The 26,670-nt window shown below is 43.4% G+C and overlaps 1 protein-coding gene across 1 annotated transcript; it reads right to left on the bottom strand.

The window, feature by feature from the left end:
* Positions 1–1,395: 1,395 nt before the first annotated feature.
* FSHB (follicle stimulating hormone subunit beta) lies at positions 1,396–26,670 on the bottom strand. Its single transcript, XM_077460862.1, has 3 exons — positions 26,642–26,670; positions 10,570–10,729; positions 1,396–3,601 (listed from the first exon to the last, which is right to left on the bottom strand). The coding sequence occupies exons 2-3, from the start codon at positions 10,726–10,728 to the stop codon at positions 3,377–3,379; spliced, it is 384 nt and encodes a 127-aa protein (XP_077316988.1). The 5' UTR covers position 10,729; positions 26,642–26,670; the 3' UTR covers positions 1,396–3,376.

Raw genomic sequence — 26,670 nt, 5'->3', positions numbered from 1 at the left:
TGCATTAAAGTGACACTAAACTCTGGTTTAAAGAAAAAAAAAATTGTATTCACATATGTATTCTTAAGGGTCTTTTCACATGGGCGTTCCGTATGTTTGTTTTTCCTCAATTAGTGGATGAAAATGGACATACATGTATGTTTATGGGCTAGCGGATGATTATCCGCTGACATCCGCCTCTGTTAAGTTCAGTTTTATGAGATGGAAGAAAACCTATTTTTCTTCCCCCAAAATCTATACCAGTACCCTATCTGAGCATTCAGCCTGGCAGGTCAGGAAAGGGAGGGGACGGCAGCCCCTCACCCTCCTGAACCATACCAGACTGCATGCCCTCAAAATGGGGGGGTAGGTGCTTTGGGGGGGCAAAGGCCTCTTCCCGACAACCCTGGCTGGTGGTTGTTGGAGTTTGCAGGCGAGGGCTTATAGGAATCTGGAAGCTGTGAAATGTAAAAAAAAAACATTTTTTGACAAGTCCTATTAAAAAAAATAGCTCCGAGCTGTCTTCTCCCGATGCCTTCTTCTTTCTCGCTGCCGGTTGCCTGCTAAAGGGGCAGGCTCTCCGGGTGACATCATTGGGTAGCCGAGCCCCATGGCTATATAAGAGATGTCAGACAGCGAGCGACAACACAACGGAGGAACACAGCCACAGAAGAAGAGCGTCTTCTTTTTTTTTTATAAAGCAAGCAACCGGTGGCAAGGAAGAAGACGGCACCGAGAGAAGATGGCAACAGGGGAAGACAGCTTGGGGAGAAGATGGTTTGGAGAGAAGACAGCTCTTGGCTATTTTTTTAATAAAGGACTGGTCAAAAACTGTCTTTTTTTTTTTTTTTTTACATTTCACTGCTTTTTGGGGTGAATGGGTAGGGGTATGATGTATCCGATACCTTTGCACATGGGGGGGGATGGGGGGGGGCGGGATCTGGATCTTGTTAAAGGGGGCTTACAAATTTTGATAAGCCCCGTGCCCGCAGACCCTGACAACCACTGGCCAGGGTTGTTGGTAGGAGGACCTTGTCCCCATCAACACAGCGCAGGGTGCACCCATCTCCCATATTGAGGGCATGCGGTCTGGTATGGTTCAGGAGGGGGGGCTCGCTCGTTCCCTCCCTTTCCTGACCTGCCAGGCTGCATACTTGGATAAGGGTCTGGTATGGAATTTGGGGGGGGGGGACCACAAACCATTTTTTTTTTACACATGCAGCTGTCAGTAGGGAACCCCGACCCCGCCGACAGCTGGTGACTTGTCTGCTGTTAAAATGGTTGTAAACCCTTACAAACCACTTTGACCTACAGGTAAGCCTAGATTAAGGCTTACCTGTAGGTCCAAGAAATATCTCCTAAACCGTATAGACAGCGGCGCGCAGGCGCACTGGGCAGGCCACAGATCGTGGCGACAGATCGTGGCGACAGATCGTGGCGATATGCCACTCGAGTCGGCTCCCGTGCACATGCATGGGAGTGACGTCATTGCGGCTCTGGCGATTCACAGCGCCGGAGCAGAGAGACCCGGAAGTCACTCCGGGATACATGGCAACGGCGAACATGAAGATGGAGGACCGCTTCGTTCTCAGGTAAGTTACTCATAATGAGCTAGTATGCTATGCATACCAGCTCATTATGCATTTGCCTTGCACTCTAAGGACGCGGCCGGCTTCCCAGACATTTTTTTTGTGTAAAAAAACGGATGTCAGCAGAAAGCGGATGTAAAAATTTACATCCATATCTGTTTTTGATCCGTTTTTTAATAAAAAGAAAGGTGGCTGAACTGAACTAAAAAAACTGTGAAAGGACCCTCAAAAAAGTACCTTCTATTGCTCTCCAAGTCTACAAGTTATTTTTTTTTGCTGGTATCACCTGACTTCCTGTTAGAGGGTGGCTACATTCATTCTCCATGATTCCACTGTAGGTAGGAATGTAGCCACCCTTTCTTGCTTACTGCTAAGATGGACTATAGACTACAGACAATGGGATTTGCAGTGTGCATAAAGCAGGTCAAAAAAACACAACTAACAAGCCCTGCTTGTTTCAAACAAACAAAAATGAGCAGGAAGGAGAGGTTCGGCAGCTCATGGGGGGCAGTATAAGGAGGAAGAGACTTCTGCTCCGATCACCAAAACAATGTAGCTGCTCACCGAAAAAAAACATCTGCCCAATACATGCATAGGAGGACAACTTCCAATTTTATAGTGGTAGTAAACTGCAGCTTAAAAAGAAAAAAAAAAACTTCTGCAAGCCAATATCATAATGCGCTAGTATGCATTGCATACTAGCACACTATGCAAGCTTTACTTTAAAACAAACCCCTCCAGCAGCATGCTGTCATTTCTGACAGGGCTTCCATCTTCAACCGGTCTTCCTTACGAATTTATGGCATGCGGCTACTTGAGTGGAAGGGGGCGTGATAACGTCACTGCCGTGCACATGCATATGCGGCATGGGCTCTGAAGATCTAGCACGGTATGCTGGACCCTCAGAGAGCATGCAGGAGTGACGTCACCGGTGCATGCAGTATGACTTTCTCCTAAACAGTGCAAATTTAGGAGATATTCACAGTACCTACAGACAAGCTTAAAGGCTTACCTGTAGGTAAAAGTTGAAAAAGTGGATTTACTACCACTTTCAGTGAAGTTCCTCTTTAGTTAATGTATACGTATAGATTATTTTTGGAGAATAAGGATATTGTTTAGTGTCACTTTAAAGAAGCGGAGTAAGACCATGCTGCTGCATTATGAATGGATTGGTTTCCCCGTATAGAAAAAGAAATTACAGTAATTGCTTTACATTTGATACATAATTGTATTGCTAAGTAGGCAAAAAAACCTGCAGACCTTCAGCTGTTGATGAAATATGCATACAACCTTTGAAATAAAGAACGGAAAATATTAAAAGTGAACTCAAGAAATTATCTTTTTTTTAAAACTTGCATTGATCTGCCTAACCCACAGCTGGGTTACAGCTATATCTTTATATCTTGTATCTGGGAGGCTCCTGGAGATAGAGAAATTCACTGCCGTAGCCTGTACTACATACAGTCAGCAACTTGCGTTCTGTAATTTGAACAAAGGAGGTTGCTCTCTTGGCACCTCTGTCATTCATACAAAATATTTATTTTTTATTTTTTTTGTAATGAATACAAGGCTTTCTCTAATTAGACAAGTTGGAGAGAGGGGGCAATTGAAAATGGGCGGGCATGAACACTACCTTGTTCAATCAGTGAATGCAATTTATTCATTGAAAAAAAATACAAGAGTTTGTAGTTCCTCAACAGCTGAAGGGCTTTGGTTGTCCCACCTTAGTTAGAAGTCTTGGCATTACAAATGGAAAGACAAGCATGTGCAAGCCAGGTTGGAAAGTATAACAGTGCCATTTCCATTACTTAGTCTTGACTCAGAGAGCAGTAAGTGGGCCCTAAAGCCCTCACTGTACAATCAGTGGTTTCTGAATCGCACCGTCCACAGTGACAGTCAACAGCCACCGGATAAGTGTAGAAAGGATTGACATTCTCAGCACATCCTGGAATTTTCACAGTTTCATAAATGACCTCAGTGTACGTGCAGACACCTTGCTTCTCCGATTTCTGTGGGTACATTAAATTTGGATCCTGAAATGTAAGAGGAAAATATTTAGAACAAGGTGCAAAATATATGCACGTGTGTATAGATAAACTCATGTGTCGTTACTTTCTAAGAAAATAATAAATGTAAAAATGGACAGTTTTTAGGTTTGTAGGTGGGGTGCAGTATGGTACAGCGGCAAAAAATCTGAGTCAGGCACAATGGAAAAACTTTTTTGAAGTAATGCAGCAAAAGTCACAACAAATCCAGTGGGAAGGCTGCCCAAACAGGTAGACTCACAGTTTCCCTCAACATGAAGACAGCAGGTTTCAGCCAGACTGACAGCATCTGTTAAGAGAGCAGAATATGGCCTTGCCTTCTAGTGTCCAAGCAGGGTGGTGCCCAGAAGAGTTGCGACCCTACATTTTTCCTCCTCATCTGCAACCTTTCCCTACCACTAATACTATCCCAAACAGACAGTATATCTTTCCCTACTCTACTCACTTGCATAAACCGTGCCAAACCTGGGAGCCAGGACCTTAAATGGGCTCTGCCTGACCCAAGATGGCTGCCAGAGTCACATGGCAGCAGTCAACCTGATAGCTTCTCCAGTGACCCAGAAAACCGTAGGGGAACTTTGTTTCTCTTGACTTCCTCTGTAGCTGCAAGGCCACTGCAGTGGGGAAGGTAGATTGCAACTGCCTATAGGTTTGTACACAGAATATACTACATTTTTCCAAAGAGCACTGGAGGAGATCTGTCCTCAGCATGAACAAGCTGCATGTAATCTGATTCTACAGAAATAAACTGCAGCTCTTTCTGACTCACTTCTCTTCATACACCACAGATTCCTGCCTCAGCTTTCCTCCCACATGGCTGTGTCACAATTTATTGTTGCCTGAAACAAAGCAGTCAGGTTATGAACACAGTGACTGATATTTGGGGACAGCTGCAAAACAGGGTTAAATCAGACATGAATGAGTCAAACACTCATCTTTGGCTGCACTATTAACCCTTAGCAATTTACTGAGGGCTTTTGATTATTTTTTCCTACATGAGCCCTCTAATGCCCTGTATAGACGGTTGGACTTTCCGACAACAAAACCATGGATTTGGCTCAAACTTGTCTTGCATACACACGGTCACACAAATGTTCTTGGAAATTCCGAACGTCAAGAACGCAGTGACATACAACACGTACAACGAGCCAAGAAAAAGGAAGTTCAATATCGAGTTCTATAGCCTTCTGCTTGATTCTGAGCATGCGTGAACTTTTGTGCGACGGACTTGTGTACACGCGATCGGACTTTCCTCCAAGTTTTGTTGTTAAAAAATTAGAGAACCTGCTCTCAAACATTTGTGTGCGGAAATTCTGACAGCAAATGTTCGATGGATACCCGCGGTCGGACTTTCCGACAACAAGCTCACATCGAACATTTCCCGTCGGAAATTCTGATCATGTGTACACGTCATTAGAATTCATGTATTAAAGTGGAACTACACTGCATCTTAGCACCACAAACCAAAAATGCTTTTTTTTAATCAAATAATATTCAAAGAAAACTCCCCCATCCATTCAGGTCTTCATGCTTTATTTTTCTGAGAAGTGACTTTGAAAAACACCCACTAGCATTTCAGACTGTAGCCATCTTGACTAAGGGCAGATTAATTTAGTATTTACTTCCTGAAATCCATCTGCTCTTAGCTCAGGCATGCAGGCAGGAGGGTGTGCTTAGCTGAGAAAACCCCTCCTCCTCTCCTGAAGACTCCTGGGATGCTGACATAATTTGCCTAGGCCAGAAACCAGGAAGGAACTGAAGAAATGTAAAAAAAAATGTTTAAAACAAGTAAATATGATATACTTTTCTATCTATTTACTAATGCTAGCAGCATGGGGATTAAAACTAGTCCATGTTGATTGAGAGAATGAAGTTCCATTTTAAAGACTTTTCTGCATTCAACACTTTGAGCAGTGTTGGATACCTGTGTCCCTCGCTCTGTCATTGTTCCTTCCTTCAACCCCTACATCACTGCTGTGTCTTGCACTGATAACATAGTGTAGTATTCATAGGTTGGGCAGTCAGTCCTCCCTGTAGTAAAAGTCTCATTATGCAACTACAAAGCAGACACTTTTAACATGTGACAGTTGCTTGATCGTGCCTTTTCTCCGTGTGTTAGATTTTTACATATAAAAAAAATGTTTGTGCCTGGTGATTGGCCATTCAGGCCTGAGCACTACATCCTTTGAGGAAGGTCTCATGTTCCCCCATTAATAGCATCTGCAGGGTATTTCTCACCACTTTTGCAGACAAGCTGAGCTACAGAGGAGCATAGGTGAGTATTTGGGGAGGAGGGGGGTGTATATCAGTTATCACCTACCAAGAAAGTTTTGAAAGGACCTCTTAGCCCACGTACACACGGTCGGAGATTTTGCCAACCAAATCCGTCGGATTTTGCCCGTCGGATTTAGTCCGACGGATTGTGTCCGAAACTGTTGCATACACACGGTCGGGCCAAGTTGGCGAAAAATCCGATCTTTCAGAACGTGATGACGTAATTTTGTTACGATGGGACTACATTTAGGCTAGTAGCCAATAGCTTTGATGTAGGAATTTGATCTGAGCATGCGTGGCACTTGGTCCGATGAAAATGCTCTACACATGATCGGATTAGGTCCGTCCGGCCCAGTTGGTCGGGAAATATTTCCAACATGTTGGAAAATTGGGTCGGACGGAGATTCGGACGGAATCAGTCCGATGCATACCACACACAGTCGGATTATCTGACGACACGGTCCGATAAGACTCATTCCGACAGATTCTCCGACCGTGTGTACAGGGGCTAAAAAAGATGTATTATGTACATGTTGCTTATTTCTTTCACGGTCATTTATAAGAAAACAATGAGCATACTACATAAGCCTTTCTCAACCTTTTTAATATTGAGAAAGTCTTGTAATAAGGTTTCAGGTTGAGGGAACCCCAACTAATAATTCTATATCTACAATCACAGTATATTAGTGTAAAGGTCAATGGGAAGAATGTTCCTTATATTTGTTATTGGGAAGAACTCCCTCATTATGCTGGCCATAGAAAGAGTGATTTTCTTTCCTGCAGCCATAGCCAGTATTGATGGGGAAATCCCTCCAGTGAAGCCATTGTGTTTTCCTGGTGGGGGGAAGCTGTCCCTCTCTGGGAGAACACAGTGGCTATAACAGCCACTAACAATAACCACATGTAAAACCTGGCAAGCTGGTTGTACCCAAATTGATTGATCAACTTGAGTACGTTCAGTCTGCCCATACATGGTTTGAATCTCGGCCGGTCCCTGCTGAGCCAGCTGAGATTCGAACCATCTATGGTCAGCTCTACAGATAGCTAAAAAAGATCATTTATGTCAGTGGTTACTCATCTAAGTGGCAGAAGTTGCTCATTGCCCAAGGAACCACTATCAACCTCTTGGGGAACTATATGATGCCACAGAATCATGTTTTAGAAAGATTGTATTACATCTTTCTTTCAGAAATGGGTTTTTATTACTATGTTAGTTGTATATTGCTCTCTTATGCTGCATACACACGACTGGACTTTCCGACAGAAAAGGTCCAACGGAATCATTCCATCGGATATTACGGTCGTGTGTGGGTTTCATCTGACTTTTTTCTTCAAAAATTCAGACGGACTTGGAAATAGAACATGTTTCAAATCTGTCCGAAGGAATTCATTTCTATTGGGAAAACCATTTGACTGCATGCTGTTCCAACGGACCAAATACGACGCAAGGACAGCTATTGGCTACTGGCTATTGGACTTCCTTTCTAGTCCCATCATACGTCATCACGTTCAAAATGAACGGACTTTGGTCCTTCCGTGTGTAGGCAAGTCCATTTGGTCGCAACTGTGTCGGGAAGACCGTCGGGCCTTTTCTGCCGGAAAGTCCGGTCGTTTGTATGCGGCATTAGCATAGAGCTGGGTTGTTTTAGGTCCTGACCTCCACCCAGGCAAACATGCCTAAACACCTCTAGTGAGGTCTGTAGACATCAATATAAAAAAATCCAAGCCGTAATTATCTAAATTTGAAGAAGTAGCAGTGCCCTCGTTTTGCTTCCAACAGTTCATTTTTAGATATCTGATAACTCTACAACAATAAATCAAGACACATTAGGTTTGTTTTGGTTGGTGATCATTTTAGGTAAAGCTTCTGATTGCTAAAAGAAGGTCATTATACGCTTGAGGGGGATTTAAGTGCCCAGTAAGTAAGTAGTTAAAGTAGACCTTCACTGTATTTAGGCACTTTACATATTTCCCCTCCTCCTGTTAAAAAATCTGATTAAAACATTGTTTTTCTTTTTCATTAATATTATTTCACCAGATTTCTGTCCTGCACTTCCTGGTTTCTCCCCAAGGCATGAATGATGTTCCTCTCCCTTCTCCAAACCTCCTGGATAGTCATGTCACCCATCACAGGATGCTTCAGGCCAATGTCCAGCACACTGCTCATGTGCCATCAGGGGGCCCAGGTGCAAGAACCCAGAAAAGGAACTCCTGGCCCCCTGATGATGTCCATATAGATAGAAGATGGCAGCGCAGAGCATCAGGTTTTACCAGACAATGCTTTATTAGCTGAGAATGTGAGTATGTTTTTTTGAGAACAACTTAAAAGAGGGGAGTGGAGTTTCTGTTTAAGCCCTTGTACACATGGTCGGAGATTCCGACAACCAAATCCCTCGGAGTAATTCCGACGGATTAATTCCGAAAGAGGTCCGGAAGTGATGTTGCATACACACGGTCAGACTAAGTTGTCGGAAAATCCGATTGTGATGACGTTATTTCATTACGACGGGACTACGTTCAGGCTAGTAGCCAATAGCTTTGGTCTAGCAATTTGATCTGAGCATGCGTGGCACTTTGTCCGTCGGAGTAGGCTACACATGATTGGATGTCCGATAGGAGCATTTTGTCGGAAAATTTTACCGGCAAGTTGGAAAACTTGGTCCGTCGGATATTTGATCTGAGCATGCGTGGCACTTGGTCCGATCAAAATTCTCTACACATGATCGGAGTATGTCCGATCGGCCCAGTTGGTCAAAAAAAAAATTTCCAACATGTTGGAAAATTGGATCAGACGGATATTCGGACGGAATCAGTCCGATGCAGACCACACACAGTCGGAATATCCGTCAAAACGGTCCGATAGGACACATTCAGTCGGAATCTCCGACCGTGTGTACAAGGGCTAAGAGGCTCCCAGAGAGCTGAGTATAAAAGCTCTTCTATTGCAGTGAGCTTTGGTTTGGCTTTTCTGTAATCTGATAGGGTCACTTTTACATATCTTTTCCATTCTATTAAAGCAAATCTGTCATACGAGGAATATGGGACTCCCATTACTGACCTTCTTTTGAAACTGCAAATTTTCTGGCTGTTATGCTGACCCACTGGCTTCAATTCTTTCTGAGCCACAGGTGATGGAATTGACAACACTCAAATGCAGGTCAGAAAAGCCAAAAAGTAAGCTGTCCACGGACATTATAGTTACAGTATTGATTCATATAATTCAGCCCAGGGGGCTGAACAGAAGAAATCTAAAGCTGGCCACAGATGGATTAAAAATCATCTGGTTCAGCAAGGACTGGCTGAATTTCAATCCATTCATGGTCTTTCCCGCTCAAAGTAGTCAATTTAATGATTGGCTTCTCCTGAATGGGAATGTTGGAACATTTGATCGGCTGTAGTGCTGATCAGTGTATTCTGACAGTGGAGGAGTCTCCGCTCTCAGAGTTGTCCTCACTGTCAGAATATGATAGCACAGAGGGGAGGATTTCTCTAGCCACTTTGTTTGAGTGGATGGGGTAATCTGTTTGGTGTAATCTGTTTGGACCTGCTGGCTGATTGAAAAAAAAGATCGATTTATGGCCAGCTTAACACATTCCTCCATCCATGCTAAAGACAAAAATCATTGCTATTGTAATCTGACTGGCAGTAGCCCCAGCAGTTGGAGCATCCAAACAGTGCCTACATCTGAGTGCATGTAGGTGCTGTTTGGCTGACAATTTTCCAAAAAGATAAAAGTCGACTTAACAATCAAATTTTGTTGAATGGAGCAGTCCTAGCAGGGCAATACACTGCTTGAATTTCAGTTGATCTAGCAGAAACCTTAACAAAATAGAGCAAAGTATGGCCAGTTTTAGCCAAGAGAGAAAATAAGAAGTTCTTATTTGCATACTTGCAGCAGGTCAGCAAATGAATGTACTGAAGCAAAAGGGGAAAATCACAGCAGCCAGGCAGTTAGCATTTTCAGGGGAGGTCAGACTTGTCAGAATCCACTATTCTCTTTTAGCAAGTTTTCTTTAACTGCTTTGTGAGCCCTTAATAGGCTTATTATTTCTTTACATAGATAAAATGAAAAATAATTGAATGTATTTGATGGTGCCACCACATAAAGCAGAAGTAAACCTAAGCTGTAGAAAACTGTGAGAAGGCAGCTTGTTGTTACATAAGAGACATGCTATGTAACTTTTGCAAAAGTACACACTTAACCTGCCTGCTGACAGTTTTCTATTGAATACACATGCGCAGCTCAGCATGTATTCCCGACACACTCCAGCTGTGCTACAATTCCTGACTCCCCTGCATATACGCGGGATGATGTCACCCCCTACCTGCCAATCAAGGGGCTGAAAACCTGGCTCCTAGGGAGAAAATTACAGTGACTGCCGCAGAATGTACAGTGAGGGAAAAAAGTATTTGACCCCCTGCTGATTTTGTACGTTTGCCCACTGACAAAGAAATGATCAGGCTTTAATTTTAATGGTAGGTTCATTTTAACAGTGAGTGACAGAACAACAACAAAAATATCCAGAAAAACACATTTCAAAAAGTTATAAATTGATTTATAACTTGGCTAGTAGGCTGAGTGTCCTCTGATGGGTTGTCGTCAATGTACCGCTGTGCTGTGATGGCCTTAGCATACAGGTTTTGGATACATAAACTTTATATAAACTCCTTATCACACTCACCTTGGTGTAGCAGTATCCTGAGCACCAAGTTGCATTCACAGAGACGCAGGCTCCACATTCCTCCTTTTCGAGCACAATCGTAATATTAGACAGCTCACAGGTTGCACTCAGCATAACATTCCAAAACAGAACCAGCCCGTACAGAAATATCTTCTCCATTCTGATTGAGAAATAACACATTTTAGTCTCACGTACTTCTGAATGTTTATTAAAAGATTTTTAAAAAACTTTTAATACCTAAAGCTGAACTCCAGGCACTTAAATACATAGCTAGACCTGGCAAAGGATTTGCATTTTTGGTCTCCCAGACCTGAGGATTACACAGCTCTGCCACACAGTACAGCCCTACCTGGTAATGGGGGGATCTGATCTTTTTCTGCTGTATTTCCTCCCTTTAATTACAGGCCTTCTTCTCACCCCTACCCGGTGACTGGCAGTGAAAGGGGAAATGGCACACAGATTAGCTAATCCCTCTGCTACTCTGCTGTCTCCTTCAGTAAGCATTCTTCTAGCACTGCAACAGACCTATTTGCCTCCTACAGCCTTGGCTCACCCCTCTCCAACCCAGGGCCAGATTTAGACTAGGCGACCCAGGGCACTTCAGGTTTGGGGGGCCCTCATAGGCAGAGTTGTCTTACATTCTCAATGACAGTCACACATTTCAAAATGCATGACACAATGTAATTCTTAGGTCACAAGTGCACACACACGCAATCATAGGCCACCTCCCTTAAGGCTGTAAGTGCTATATGTGTAGTTCGCTTGAGCTGCCAATTGTTTTTATAATCGATACAATATACCAGCCCTGAGTAAAACCTTTTACAGAGGTTGGCAGGCAGAATTTTACTTCCCAAGATACATTTAATAAAACAAATGATTTTTTTTATTAATATATATTTAAATTACTTTATTATTTATATAATATTTTATATTGTTTTTGTATAAATATCCTGTCAGGGGTCCAGGGCAGTTGCCCCCCTATTAATCCATCACTGTCCCCACCTTTTCTGCCTCTCCAATCTAAGCACTGAAAGTATGATCTCTGTAACTTACATTTGTGATGAGATATCGATAACCCAGTCTTAGCTTGATAAACAGACAGTGACTCAATGAAGACGACACCTTGCAGATCTTGTGAAGTATAATCCATAATATTGAACATCGGATAGGTCAAAAGATCATAATGTGATCCACTCCATGAGACATGAGGCTGAGATGCATTACTGGGAAAATGAACAAAGGATGGCGCTAACTATACAGAATAAGACTGAGCTACAGGAAGGGGAGGAACCAGGAACAGAATACAAATAACATTTAAAGAGGAAGTAAACCCTGATGGGTTTTACTTCCTCTTTATTCCCCTGCAAAGTAAAAGCATAAATGGTATAGTATGCATCACATACTAGCCCATTATGTTGCACTTACCTGCAAACAAAGCCAGCGATGGAAGCATCAATCTTCACCCGGAGTCACATGACGACACTCCCGCGCATGCGTGCGAGAGCCAACGATCACGGCATGGGCCCTATAGAAAAGGCGCGATCAAAGTGTGCATGCGCCGATGACGTCGGTGCAGGTGTATATGGCAAATATCTCCTAAACCGTGCAGGTTTAGGAGATATTTCAAAATATTAAAGGCTTACCTGTACTGAAAAGTGGTCTGTAAGGGTTTACAACCACTTTAAAGGTATATCACAAGCATGTGAACACATGACACTCCCTGTTGAAATCTATGATTTCTATTATTAATAAACTTTATTCCAAGTCCAAATATAAACAAATGAAGATTCTTTTCCAGAAACATTTGCAAAAACAAGAGGGAGGGGAAGAACAAGGGAAAACAATGCAAACATTAACATAATACTTGGAGATGTTGATCTCGAAGGTCCAAGCTGTGACAAGGAATAATCCTTCTTCAGAAGGGAAGGCAGTAACATGCACCAATTCTTCTTACCTCCCTTTGAATCAAGTTGGTGACTTGTGAGACTTGTCTTCCTCTTTGGACAAAAGAAGTACTAGTTTCTTTATAGGCCTGAAGTAAAGGTGTGCAGAACCTTCTTTCATCACTTTAACTTCTACTTTCTGTACTTTTCTGTCGTTACTTGGCATAGTCTTTGTAATAAGACCCATAGGCCAATGACTGTGATGGAAATCTGTCTCTTTCAAGAGAACTTATGCCGCGTACACACGACCGGACTTTTTGACAGCAAAGGTCCGACTGAGCGAGTCCGTCGGACAATTCGATCTTGTGTGGGCTCCATCGGACCTTTGCTTGCCAAAAATCCGACAGACTTTAGAAATAGAACATGTTTTAAATTTTTCCACCGGAACTCCGCCGGACCGAGAAATCCGTTTGTGTGTATGCTAGTCTGACGGACAAAAACCGACGCTAGGACAGCTATTGGCTACTGGTTATGAACTTCCTTATTCTAGTCTGGTCGTACGTCATCATGTTCGAATCCGTCGGACTTTGGTGTGATTGTGTGTGGCCAAGTCCGTTCATTCGGAAAGTCCGTCGGAACTCCGCCGAAAGTCCGTCGGACCTAGTCCCTCAAAGTCCGGTCATGTGTACGCGGCATAAGTCTCCCACGTGTAGGTTGGGTTTGCTAGTTTGCCATTTACTGCAACATTGAAAGGTACTCCATCTTCCAGCAGTTCCAAAACACATTAGCAAGATGTTGAACCCTTTTCCACTGATGCTTGTAAAGTTTAGGGTAATAAAGTTCTTCTGTGGGAATAGTGGCTATCCCAATTTTTTGGGAAAGAAGAGTGACTAAGATTTCATGGGTAAGCTGGGAAGTTTTCTGGTCCAGTAGCACAGAGTCTAGGATTTTTCTTGCAACTCCAATTATGCGTTCCCAAGAGCCTCCCACATGAGAGGAATATGGTGGGTGGAATGCCCATTTACACTTGTCATTAAAGAAGTTCACTATCACTAAGTTGTCTCAGCAGTATCTTTCCCTGAATAGTGAGAGATGCTAAGAAACCCAACGGATCATAAATGCTGTTCACTGTAGACAAAACTCCTTGCTTTGTGAAGGGCTTGTCACAGACTGATGCTTGAAATGTGAATGTGTCTTGCTTAACATTCCAAAGCAATCCAAGACTGAGTTGAATTTCTTCACACTGATAGCATAGTCATCAGAAGGAAAGGCTCTCATAACCTTGTCACTGTTGGAGATGATTTTGTGACGTCTCAGGTTTGCAGTGACAAGCATGTTCTGGGTTATAGTGAGAAGGTCGATAGCTTTTTGTGTAGGCAGAGATTTGAATCTTTCAGACGCGATAGAGGAAAAGCTGATACATGGCTTTTCCTGTTTACACAGCGATTAGCTTATGTGGTAAAAAGCCTCTGTCAGAGGCTCTTTACCTAGATCGGAGTTGCAGTGTGTCAATTTGACAAACCACACCACTGATCACCGTGCTGCGCATCCCCACGGGCGCGCTGGCTTGTTATCCTCAAAGAGGTCAAATGACGTCCAGCCAGGATAACAGAACCACCACCTGGCTGTGGGCGGGAAGTGGTTAAGATGTCTCAGCTGAGTAACAGCAGGATATCAGTACTCTCGCTGAGGGCTGGTATTTGTTCAGCTATGTCCTTCAAGTGAGAATGGTGAAAGGCAGTTTCAGGAGTAGGGATCTCCTCTTTGTTGCTTGGAATCTGGTTGCACTCAGTGATAGTTGGCAAGAACTTGTGTAGTGCCGGCACAAGTGCTTAGGGTATAAAGGTAGAGCATCTCCTATTGTGTTCAACAGCTCAAAAACAGTGTTCTTGCAAGAGATCTGTTACTCTGATCCTCCAGAATAGTATACAGTCATATGGCCTTTTCGGGTTCCCCTTTGGGGTATACACAACCAAGCATATCTTTGCACAGGATTTGTCACAGAGTCCTTCTCTACAGAATTCTGTACATGTAGAGAACACTGAGGTGGAAGGTGCTGTTTGATCTGTGCGCTCCCTGCCTTGCTTTGCCTCAGGAAGATTGTTTGTGAGCATAGTAGAGTTCTGCAGATATTGATGAAGAGCTTGCACATGGTCATCATCGTCACACTGATGATACAGTACTTTTACAGTCCTTTGCAAAGTGTTCTGTGGAGGCACAGCATTTTTAGCAAACCCCAAATGTCTTCAAAGGTTCCTTACATTCTTGTAGAGTTTTCTTTTTGAAGCCGATACATTTCTTAAGTGGATGTGTATCGGACATTGGTGATTTGGGTCCTCAATTTTCTTGTTTTGATCAATCTTTTCAAGACCTGTAGCAGGCGCAGGTAGAACATTAGTCCTTTTCACTGACACTGGACCTCCTACATGTATTCGTAGGTCTTGGAGGGGGTGAACATTCTTAGGCCCCCTGTACATGGGACGCTGCTAAACGTATGTTCAGAGGCAGTTGGACGCTTTTTTTCAACTGCCCCTGAACTCATTCAATGTTGACCATGTACACAGTGTTGTTTATTGCCGTTTTTAGGAAGTTGTGTTTAACAACTTTTCTTTGAAAGCAAAAAATGGGTTCAGACGCCGAAAATTTCCAAGTTTCAGACGCCAAACACGACTAAACGCAGTAACCCACATTTCCTTTATAGTTGTTTTTTGGCATTAAAAAAAACCACGGCTTGTAAATGCCGCAAAACTGACGTTTTAAATGTGGGTTACTATCTGTCACGTTAAATCGTTCAGGAGAGGTTGTAAAAACGTCCCGTGTACATGAAGCCTTAGAGTCTGCAATTCTTTTGATGAACTCGCAGAAGTAGGAAAAGGGAGGAAAGGCAACTTGATGTTTTTCTTTATACTTTCATCCAAGCACTGCCCATTTTTCTTAAATGCCATATGGTAGCTTGAGAACAATAGGGTTGATGCCACGAGGGGTGTCAAGGTAACTGAGACCAGGTAAGTTGATGTCAGCCTTAGCAAGTTGAAGCTCTAATTGAACATCACTGAGTTCTTGAAACTTAAGATTTTCTCTAGAAAAAAATCTTTGGGAAGCTTTGCAACCTTTTGAATAAGGCCTCTTGTACACTGCAGCTTAAAAAAGCTCAGTACAGCTTACTTTTTTACTGAGCTAAAATGCAGCCCATTAATTGTAATGTGCCTATGCACACAGGCGCATAAACAAGCACTGTGTATTCTTCAGTAACAAACAAAAAAAAAAAAAAAAGAGAGAAAAGAAAAGAAAAATCTGCATTTTTGGTCAGTAATTTACACCTCATGCATGCAAATATACATGAATGCGTGCACACATTTGCATATTCAGAGGGTTTGGCCTCCAAGATACCGGGACTATTCTAGCGCTCCTCTCCTACATGTAAAAATCATAATTTTTTGCTAGAAAATTACTCAGAACCCCAAAATATTATATATATTTTTTTTTAGCAGACACCCTAGGGAATAAAATGGCAGTCATTGCAACTTTTATCTCACACGGTATTTGCGCAACAATTTTTCATATGTGTTTTTTTGGGGGAAAAAAATGTTTCATGATTTAAAAAATAACAAAACAGTAAAGTTAGCCCAATTTTTTAATATAATGTGAAAGATGATGTTACGCCAAATAAATAGATACCCAACATGTCACGCTTTAAAATTGTGGACACTCATGGAATGATGCCAAACTTCAGTACTTAAAAATCTCCATAGGCGACGCTTTAAATTTTTTTACAGGTTACATATTTAGAGTTACAGAGGTTTAGTGCTAGAATTGTTGCTTGTAATAGGAATCATTCGTGACAGGTTCTCTTTATGGAGAGAGGCAGGGTCAATAAAACCCCACATCTCTCCTCCAGGCTGCAAAGCATGAGATCGGAAAAAAATCCACGATCCCATGCTTACCAGCTTTGTTTACAACCGCGGCTCGGACGTGATGTCATAACATCGCGCTGGGCCTCCGACGGTCATAGAGATGACAGATGACCGGTACTTTATGCTTGTCATCCGACGGTGGACAATTCTTTTTCTGGGTTCCCGATGGCACGGGAGAAGCACTGGATGGCGGCGGGAGGGGTGGGATGTCCCCTCCCATTGCCTGTAAGAACGTTCAAGCGGCGAAACCGCTCTGTGAACTCTGATGTAAAGGGGAACTCTTGTTCTTAACTTCATAGGATTAGAAATTTTATTTAATAGCAAAATATATGTATAGTTTATACTATAAAAAAAATTGCTGTGTGCCGCTAAAGTGTTCGGGTTTGACTTGAAGAAAAGGTGCCAACCCTAAGTCCAGACCGTAAGTAAATAAAATTATTTCTATAAGTAAATAAAAGAAATTGCAAATGTTTTTGGGTACATTCAGACCTTTATAGAACAGAATGCTGCCATTACACAAGGGAAGTTTTTAGTATTTTAGTTTTGCAAAGTGTGAATGCAGTGGCATAGTGTTTGTTTCCAGTGGAGCACCCATGGTTCCCTCCTGGTAGAGATTAGCTCAGGCATATTCCTAGTTTAAAGTGGTTGTAACCCCTTACAGACCACTTTGTGCTACAGGTAAGCCTATAATAAGGGCCGGTTCACACTGCAGGCGATGCGAGGCGACACCGACTTGCCTCGCCGCGACCTGCCGCGACCTCAGCGGCAACTTGCAGATGACTTCTGTATAGAAGTCAATGCAAGTCGTCCCGAGGTCGCCCGAAAGTAGTACAGGAACCTTTTTTCTGAGTCGGAGCGACTCGAGTCGCTCCTCTCAGAACGGTTCCATTGTACAGAACGGGGGCGACTTGTAAGATAGCGGCGAGGCGAGTCGTGTCGCCTCGCATCGCCCGCAGTGTGAACCGGCCCTAAGGCTTACCTGTAGCTACCCAGGATATCTCCTACACCTGCACAGTTTAGGAGATATCCCCTGTATTTTTATGTGCCGACGTCATCGGCACATGCGCACTGACACAAACTGAAGCAAAGGCACGTATGTGCCGTTGCTTCAGTGAGTGTGCCGTTACTGCAAACATGCGCATTAGTGACGTCATCATCGCTCTGGCCATTCACAGCACCGGAGCTGCGATACCCAGAAGTAACCCCCGGGAGTGATGTCGGCCGCAAGGGCTTCGATCTCAGGCGAGTATTACATAATAATGTATTACATAATGAGCCAGTATGCTATGCATACTAGCTCATTATGCCTTTGTCATGCAGGTGTTAGTTTTTTTAAGTGGGTTTACAACCACTTTAAAATACTATGCATACTGATGAAATGGTGCAAATTCTTAGGGCATTTTGTGATTTGTCATATTTTTTCAGAACTTCAAGCAACTGGAGTGGAGAGGAGCACTATGATGATTATGATGACATTTCTGAAAGTGAGGCAGGGCCTTCCGTGGACAATTCAGAACCATCCCAACCTCCACAGACTGAGGAGGTGTTACCACTGTCTCCTAGGCAGAGTGTGCAGGTATTTTTTTTGTTCATGCTCACTCCTCTATTCTCTTTATCTCCCTGTCTCTTTCATGCTCTCGCTCACGCTCTCTCTCCATCTCTCTATCCACACCTCTCTCTCCCCATCTATCTCGCTCCCCCCCCCCCATCTCTCTCGTCATCTCTCTCTCATATCTTTTACCTATCTACTCTTAGTTTCTTTTTATCCCACTAGGATAGTGCAGCAGAAGAGCAAAGACCCATATCTCATACAGAATATGGGGAGACACCTAGAAGACCATCGCCAACAGCACCCACAACTACCATCCCGTATGGAATCTGAAATACTTGAATTTATAAGGGAAATTGAAAGCCAAGCAGTCAAGTACTAGTTCTGAGGTTTTAGAAAATAGTAATAAAAGATGTGTTATTTGTAAAAAAATAAATAAAAATGGGTAGCATGCTGCCATAGTATCCTGCCCATGATTGAAGATCTCTCTGACCAGCTGGCATTGCAGACTACCGATGATATTTATTCATATTTTGTGGCCTGCAAAACAGCTAATAGGAACCATGTTCCTCCTCCGGATGTCACTGATCAAAGACCTACCCTGTCCCAGCTCAGCCCATCCTTCACCTACTTTCCATGGCTGCTGAACCTACCTCCAGCATACTCAGAAACCTACCTACAGTACCACACTCCATCATATCCACTACTGCCCTCCACCATCCAGTGCCAACCTCACAAGTATCCATGGACCATGCTCAGAGTCCTGATGCAACTGGTTGCTCTCAGTATTTTGAGTACCAAAATTTGTAGTTTGTAATTTGAACGTTATTTGGTTTTGGCAAAAAATGTTAAGGCATAATAATGTTTTTTCTGCCTAACTGGATTGAGATAGTGGAGGATTTGGAGGACAAGTTAACGAAACACGTTATTGAATTCATCAGACGGGACACTTTTTTACCTTTTTGTTGGGTTTTGATGCTCACATGACCATTGGCCTGCAGTTGCAACTAGGTCTGTCCCATAATCCTTAGCTGCTGGGTAGGCTATGTTGTCACTCTGGCGCAGTCTGTCCCTGCAATTCTGCTCTACCCAATTGAGGATCTAGACTTTGCTGTGAGCCTTAGGCTTTTACTGGAGATGGATTCTATCAGTCACTGTGTGCCTGATTTAACAGGAACTATATTCTGCTCTATAGTCAGTAGCTCAGGCGCTGACCTTGATTTTTGCCATTTGAGACTGGGTTCACACATATGCAAATTAGATGCAGATTTTTCTGCATCCAATTCGCATGTCGGGAGACTGTGACTGGAGCCGGTTTACACAGCTCCAGGACGGCTGTGGTGCAAATTACACTGGAGCCCTGTGCATCTACTGGATTTTTGTATATAGCGCTGCCTATTTCCAACCAAGGAGATATTCCATCACTCCCTGTTCTTGTGACACCCTGCCATTGGACAGAGAGTGAGACTGAATCTCCCCAATGGGGATACAGACGTAAATAAACCAATTCCAACCTTTTCCCTACCTTTGTAAAAAAAAAAAAAAAAAACTTTAGGCTGGGTTCACACTATTTGCAGAGCAGCTCTCAGCAGGGGTCCAGTGCGTCCCTGTTCACCATTTCAGGTGCGAATCAAAGGTCAGAATTTTTGCCTGAATTTGGACCTGAAATGGAGCCAAAGACGCACAGGACCCTTCCAATTCGCATGACGCTCTCCTTTCATGCGAATTGGATGTGGTGAAAACCTCATCCAATTTGCATAAGTGTCAATCCAGCCTAAAAGTCTACTTCAAACCATATATTGTAATAAGGGGTTGCAGTCAGGCTGTATAAATAAATGCATATGTTTTCTTAACCAGTATTTGAAATTGTCCCTTGTCAGTAGCACACTGAAGATTCGGACTACTGCTTGCCCACTATAAAGGGGGAAGTTCACTAAAGTCAGCCATAGATGGATCGAATCTCGGCTGGTTCAGCAAGGACTGGTCGAGATTTGATCCATCTATGGGCAGGCTGATTGTACCCAAGTTGATCCATCAATTGACTTGGGTACACAACCAGAATGTCAGATTTTTTGCATGTAATTATTTCTAATGGCTAAAGCCACTAGCAGTAATCACTGTGTTCTCCTGGCAGGGAAGGCTCCCCGTGCCCCCCCCCCCCCCCGCCAGGAGAACACAATAGCTCCATGGTGGGAATGAATCGGTTTTCCTTCATGCAACCTATGGCGGAGGAAAGAAAATGGAGTAACCTGTGGCTTGCCTAAGGCCCCTTTCACATGGAGCGAATCCATCCAAGTGGAATCCACCTGCTTAGTGGGTGATCTTTCCGTTGATTCCCACTGAGCAGGCGAATGACACAGCCCATTCTCCTCTTTTGGGAGGTCAGATGGAAACAGAATGCATGTCTGTTTCCATCCGATTGTCATCCGATCTGTGAACGAATGGCGAACGTATTACCATACATTGGTTTTCAGTGGATTTTATTGGCTTGGATGCCCGGCGGGTGTTAGTGGACACATGCCCGGTGACATATGCTGCCCCATAGAGAACAATAGGTGGTCCATCAGGTCCGCCTGCAAAAATGGGCAGACCCGATCAGTTCGCTGATGTGATAGGAATCTGGTGAAGCTGTGCATAGTAACCAATCAGCTTTTAATTTCAGCTTGTTTAACTAAACTTAGGATTTCATAGGGTGACATGATTAGCCCCAGGAATAAGGAAAATAGTTGCCCATGCCTACCATAATTTTTCTTTCCTGGAGACTCATTATGTCAGTCTACGAAATCCTAGTCAGACATGATTAGGCCCAGAAAAATTGAATTGGTTACTACCGTGTTTCCCAGAAAATAAGGGGTTTTATATTAATTTTGGCAAAAAATTAAACAGTAGGGCTTATTTTCAGGGTGGGTCTTATCATGTAAAGTGTATTTGCCAGTTGCTGTGCCCCCTGTCTTCTCTCCCATTCTCCCTTCCTGCCTGTCAGCTCAGGAGTCATTAGCATTAGTCAGGAGTCATTAGCATTATTAGTTAAAGTAAAAATATTAAAGAAACATTGAACTAAAAAAAAAAAAAAAAAAAAAATTAATAAAGTAAAAATATCTTCATTACAGCACTGCCCGACGCTTACATGACCCGCTGAAGCTCTCTCCTGTGCTCCGCGAACTGCAGAAGGAGGTGGCGAGATCCCCCCTGACAGCAGGGAGAAGAGGAAGACAGCAGCGGGAGGTCAGCTGAGCGCCATTGTAATGAAGGTATTTGGCACAATAATATTACAGAAACCCACACATTGTACATTATACAATACTGTAATTGTGTGGACTATAGGATTTTACAAACACATTAAACTATGGCTTATTTCTGGGGTAGGGCTTATATTGCAGCCCTCCTGGAAAATCACAGTAGGTCTTATTTTTGGGGAAACACGGTATGCACAGCTGCACCAAATTGTGTGTGCACCCGCTTTAGTAAATCCCACCCCAAAGTGCAGCCGCCTGACACGCCTTCTGCACATTGGTTGAATCAACAACAATCCTATCCAAGCAGTGGTATTGATTGGACCACTCTGCAGGGGGTGTGTCAGACCCCTGGAGATTCAGACTGCTACAGATCACAGTCAGATTTCCAGCATGCTACTGGCACAGGTCAATTTCAGCAAAGAACTAATATATATTAAACAAACAAAATAAAAAAAAACGAATGTTTTACTTTTTAAGCCGTCTGGCGGGATACCCTTATTAACCACTTGCTTAGTGGGCACTTAACCCCCCCCCCCCCCCTGTCCAGACCAATTTTCAGCTTTCAGCGCTGATGGACTTTGAATGACAATTACGCGGTCATACAACACTGTACCCAAATGAAATTTTTATCCTTTTTTTTCCCCACAAATAGAGCTTTCTTTTTTGGTGGTATTTGATCACCTCTGCGGTTTTTATTTAAAAAAAAATGTAAAAAGACCGATGTTTAACCACTTCAGGACCGCCGTATTGCCATTGTACGTCAGCACAATGGCACAGGCAGGCACAATCACGTAGATTTACGTGATTGCCTTCCAGCGGGTGGGGGGTCCGATCGGACCCCCTCCCGCTGTTTACGGCGGTCCGATTCGGTCCAGGAGCGCTCCGTGATGAGGGGATGGCCGTTGGTTTTCGGCCACCCCCTCTGGATCGCTCCTGGCCAATGAGAAGCTTCCTCCCCTGTGTATTGTTTACACAGGAAGGAGGAAGTGATGTCATTCTCCTCGGGGCGGTCTTTTTGACCGGACTACGAGGAGAAGACTAATAGTAAGTGTGCACCAACACTACACTGACATGTAGGAACACACAGGCACACAAACCCCCCCCCGATCCCCCCCCGATCGCCCCCCGATCCCCCCCCAGTCACAGTGTCACTGATTGCATTGATCATTTCTTTACTGATCAATGCATTCAGTGTCAGTTGTGACAGTAAAAACTGTCAGGACAGTTAGTGTTAGGTCCAGGGTAGCCCCCTATCACCCCCCAATAAAGATTTAACCCCCTGATTGCCCCTAGAGTTAACCCTTTCACCCCCTTTTGCCAGTGTCACTAAGCGATCATTTTTCTGATCGCTGCATGTGTCGCTAGGTAGCTAGTTATTTTTTTAGGTTCACCGCCAGGTTTTTATATCGCTAGGTACCCCGATATACTACCCAATAATGGTTTTAACCCCCTGATTGCCGCTAGTTAACCCTTTCACCCCCTTTTGCCAGTGTCACTAAGCGATCATTTTTCTGATCGCTGCATGTGTCGCTAGGTAGCTAGTTATTTTTTTAGGTTCACCGCCAGGTTTTTATATCGCTAGGTACCCCGATATACTACCCAATAATGGTTTTAACCCCCTGATTGCCGCTAGTTAACCTTTTCACCCCCTTTTGCCAGTGTCACTAAGCGATCGTTTTTCTGATCGCTGCATTAGTGTCGCTACAGTCGCTAGGTAGCTAGTTATTTTTTTAGGTTCACCGCCAGGTTTTTATAGCGCTAGGTACCCCGATATACTACCCAATAATGGTTTTAACCCCCTGATTGCCGCTAGTTAACCCTTTCACCCCCTTTTGCCAGTGTCACTAAGCAATCGTTTTTCTGATCGCTGCATTAGTGTCGCTACAGTCGCTAGGTAGCTAGTTGTTTTTTTAGGTTCACCGCCAGGTTTTTATAGCGCTAGGTACCCCGATATACTACCCAATAATGGTTTTAACCCCCTGATTGCCGCTAGTTAACCCTTTCACCCCCTTTTGCCAGTGTCACTAAGCGATCATTTTTCTGATCGCTGCATGTGTCGCTAGGTAGCTAGTTATTTTTTTAGGTTCACCGCCAGGTTTTTATATCGCTAGGTACCCCGATATACTACCCAATAATGGTTTTAACCCCCTGATTGCCGCTAGTTAACCCTTTCACCCCCTTTTGCCAGTGTCACTAAGCGATCGTTTTTCTGATCGCTGCATTAGTGTCGCTACAGTCGCTAGGTAGCTAGTTATTTTTTTAGGTTCACCGCCAGGTTTTTATAGCGCTAGGTACCCCGATATACTACCCAATAATGGTTTTAACCCCCTGATTGCCGCTAGTTAACCCTTTCACCCCCTTTTGCCAGTGTCACTAAGCAATCGTTTTTCTGATCGCTGCATTAGTGTCGCTACAGTCGCTAGGTAGCTAGTTGTTTTTTTAGGTTCACCGCCAGGTTTTTATAGCGCTAGGTACCCCGATATACTACCCAATAATGGTTTTAACCCCCTGATTGCCGCTAGTTAACCCTTTCACCCCCTTTTGCCAGTGTCACTAAGCGATCATTTTTCTGATCGCTGCATGTGTCGCTAGGTAGCTAGTTATTTTTTTAGGTTCACCGCCAGGTTTTTATATCGCTAGGTACCCCGATATACTACCCAATAATGGTTTTAACCCCCTGATTGCCGCTAGTTAACCCTTTCACCCCCTTTTGCCAGTGTCACTAAGCGATCGTTTTTCTGATCGCTGCATTAGTGTCGCTACAGTCGCTAGGTAGCTAGTTATTTTTTTAGGTTCACCGCCAGGTTTTTATAGCGCTAGGTACCCCGATATACTACCCAATAATGGTTTTAACCCCCTGATTGCCGCTAGTTAACCCTTTCACCCCCTTTTGCCAGTGTCACTAAGCGATCGTTTTTCTGATCGCTGCATTAGTGTCGCTACAGTCGCTAGGTAGCTAGTTATTTTTTTAGGTTCACCGCCAGGTTTTTATAGCGCTAGGTACCCCGATATACTACCCAATAATGGTTTTAACCCCCTGATTTCCGCTAGTTAACCCTTTCACCCCCTTTTGCCAGTGTCACTAAGCGATAATTTTTCTGAACGCTGCATCAGTGTCGCTAGTGTCGCTAGGTAGCTAGTTATTTTTTTAGGTTCACCGCCAGGTTTTTATAGCGCTAGGTACCCCGATATACTACCCAATAATGGTTTTAACCCCCTGATTGCTGCTAGTTAACCCTTTCACCCCCTTTCACCAGCGATCACAGTATAAGTGTCACTGGTGACGCTGGTTAGCCAGTTAGTTATTTAGGTTCCCCGTCAGGTTTTTATATAGCGCCAGGGACCCCCATATACTACCTAATAAAAATTTGAACCCCCTGATTGCCCCTAGTTAACCCTTTCACCACTGATCACCGTATAAGTGTTACGGGTGACTCTGGTTAGTTTGTTTTTTATATATAATCCGGAAGGCAGTGCTTGGGTTTTTGGGGTCCCGTACGTGGCTAGGCTCCCAAAAAGTCCCCCACATGTGGTATCCCCGTACTCGGGAGAAGCAGCAGAATTTATGTTGGGTGTAATTTGACTTCTGCCCATAGCATGTGTGAGCAATATATCATTTAGTGACAACTTTGTGCAAAAAAAAAAAGTTTTGTAATATTCCCGCAACTTTTGGCAAAATATAAAATATTCCATGGACTCAACATGCCCTCTCAGTAAATAGCTTGGGGTGTCTACTTTCCAAAATGGGGTCATTTGGGGGGTTTTTGTGCTATTTTGGCATTTTATGGCCTTCGAAACTGTGATAGGTAGTGAGGAGTTAAATCAAAAATTTGCACCCTTAGAAATCCTGAAGGTGGTGATTGGTTTTTCGGGGTGCCGTGCGCGACTAGACTCCCAAAAAGTCCCACACATGGTATCCCATACTCGGGAGAAGTAGCGGAATATATTTGGGGTGCAATTCCACATATAACCATGGCATGTGTGAGCAATATATCATTTAGTGACAACTTTTTGTAAAAAAATTTTTTTTTTTTTTTTTTTTGTCATTATTCAATCCCTTAGGACAAAAAAATAAATATTCAATGGCTCAACATACCCATCAGCAATTTCCTTGGGGTGTCTACTTTCCAAAATGGGGTCATTTGGGGGGATTTGTACTGCCCTGCCATTTTAGCACCTCAAGAAATGAGATCGGCAGTCATAAATTTAAAGCTGTGTAAATTCCAGAAAATGTACTCTAGTTGTAGACGCTATAACTTTGCGCAAACAAAAAATATACGCTTATTGACATTTTTTTTTACTAAAGACATGTGGCTGAATAAATTTTGCCCTCAATGTATGACTAAAATTTAGTTTATTCGATTTTTCTTATAACAAAAAGAAGAAAATATCTTTTTTTTTCAAAATTTTCGCTCTTTTTCCATTTATATCGCAAAAAAAAAAAATCGCAGAGGCAATCAAAATACCATCAAAAGAAAGCTCTATTTGTGGGAAGAAAAGGACGCAAATTTCGTTTGGGTGCAATATTGCATGACCGCGCAATTACCAGTTAAAGCAGCGCAGTGCGAAATTGCAAAAAGACCTCTGGTCTTAAGGTGTTTATTGGTCCGGAGCTGGAAGTGGTTAAAAAATTTTTTTTATAAAATTTTGCAAACAGGTCATTTTTCTCCTTCATTGATGTACGCTGATGAGGTGGCACTGATGGGCACCGACAGGTGGCAGTGATGGGCACTGATGGGTGGCAGTGATGGGCACTAATCAGCACTGGTTGGTTCACTGATAGGCAGCACTGCTAGGTGGCACTGATTGGCACCACTGGTGAGCACTAATAGGTGGCACTTGTGGGCATTTATAGGTGGCATTTATGGGCATTGATAGGTGGCACTGGTGGGCACTGGCAGGTGGCAATGGGAGGTGGCACTGGCAGGGGGTACTGGTGGTACAGACGAGGCAGAATTGCCTATTCCTCTTTGGGAACTATGTCCCTTGCACATAAGCCAGTTGATTGGCTTTTTTTTCTCTCTGTCAGCGTGAGGGAAAAAAAAAAATGATTACTGAGCTTTTGTTTACATCATGTGATCAGCTGTCATTGGCTGACAGCTGATCATGTGGTAAGGGGCCGGGACTGGCCCCTTACTCGGATCTGTGAACACCTGAGTCTCAGTGACTTGGTGATCACAGCACTCGCCGCATATGACGGCCTCCCGGAAATTCAGGTCCGCGCTGTGCCCGTCATTCAGCTATAGCGCGGACGCCAAGAGGTTAAAATATAAAGGTTTAATTGGGCTTTAAAGACAACAGACCAAAATATTTACAGCTGAGGCACTGGTGAACAAAAGGAACCAGTATGCATTCCCAGTTGGAGAGTCAGTGGGTACATTTCTAAACCTGCCATTTCTAGTTACAATAATAAACACTTTATCATTCAATCAAGAGACTGACTACAAAAGACTGAACTCTATGGTAAGTAAAGCAGGCATGCAGTATTACCTTTATCTCGGTGTTGGTGGATCCTAGAC

This window comes from Lithobates pipiens, unplaced genomic scaffold, assembly GCF_037356315.1.
Source record: "Lithobates pipiens isolate NorthernLeopardFrog02 unplaced genomic scaffold, aLitPip1_a1.2 Scaffold_10, whole genome shotgun sequence".
In the NCBI taxonomy this organism is placed as follows: Eukaryota; Metazoa; Chordata; class Amphibia; order Anura; family Ranidae; genus Lithobates; species Lithobates pipiens.
The sequence above is the reverse complement of the archived record's forward strand: the minus strand, read 5'-3'. Positions and strand labels throughout refer to the sequence as shown.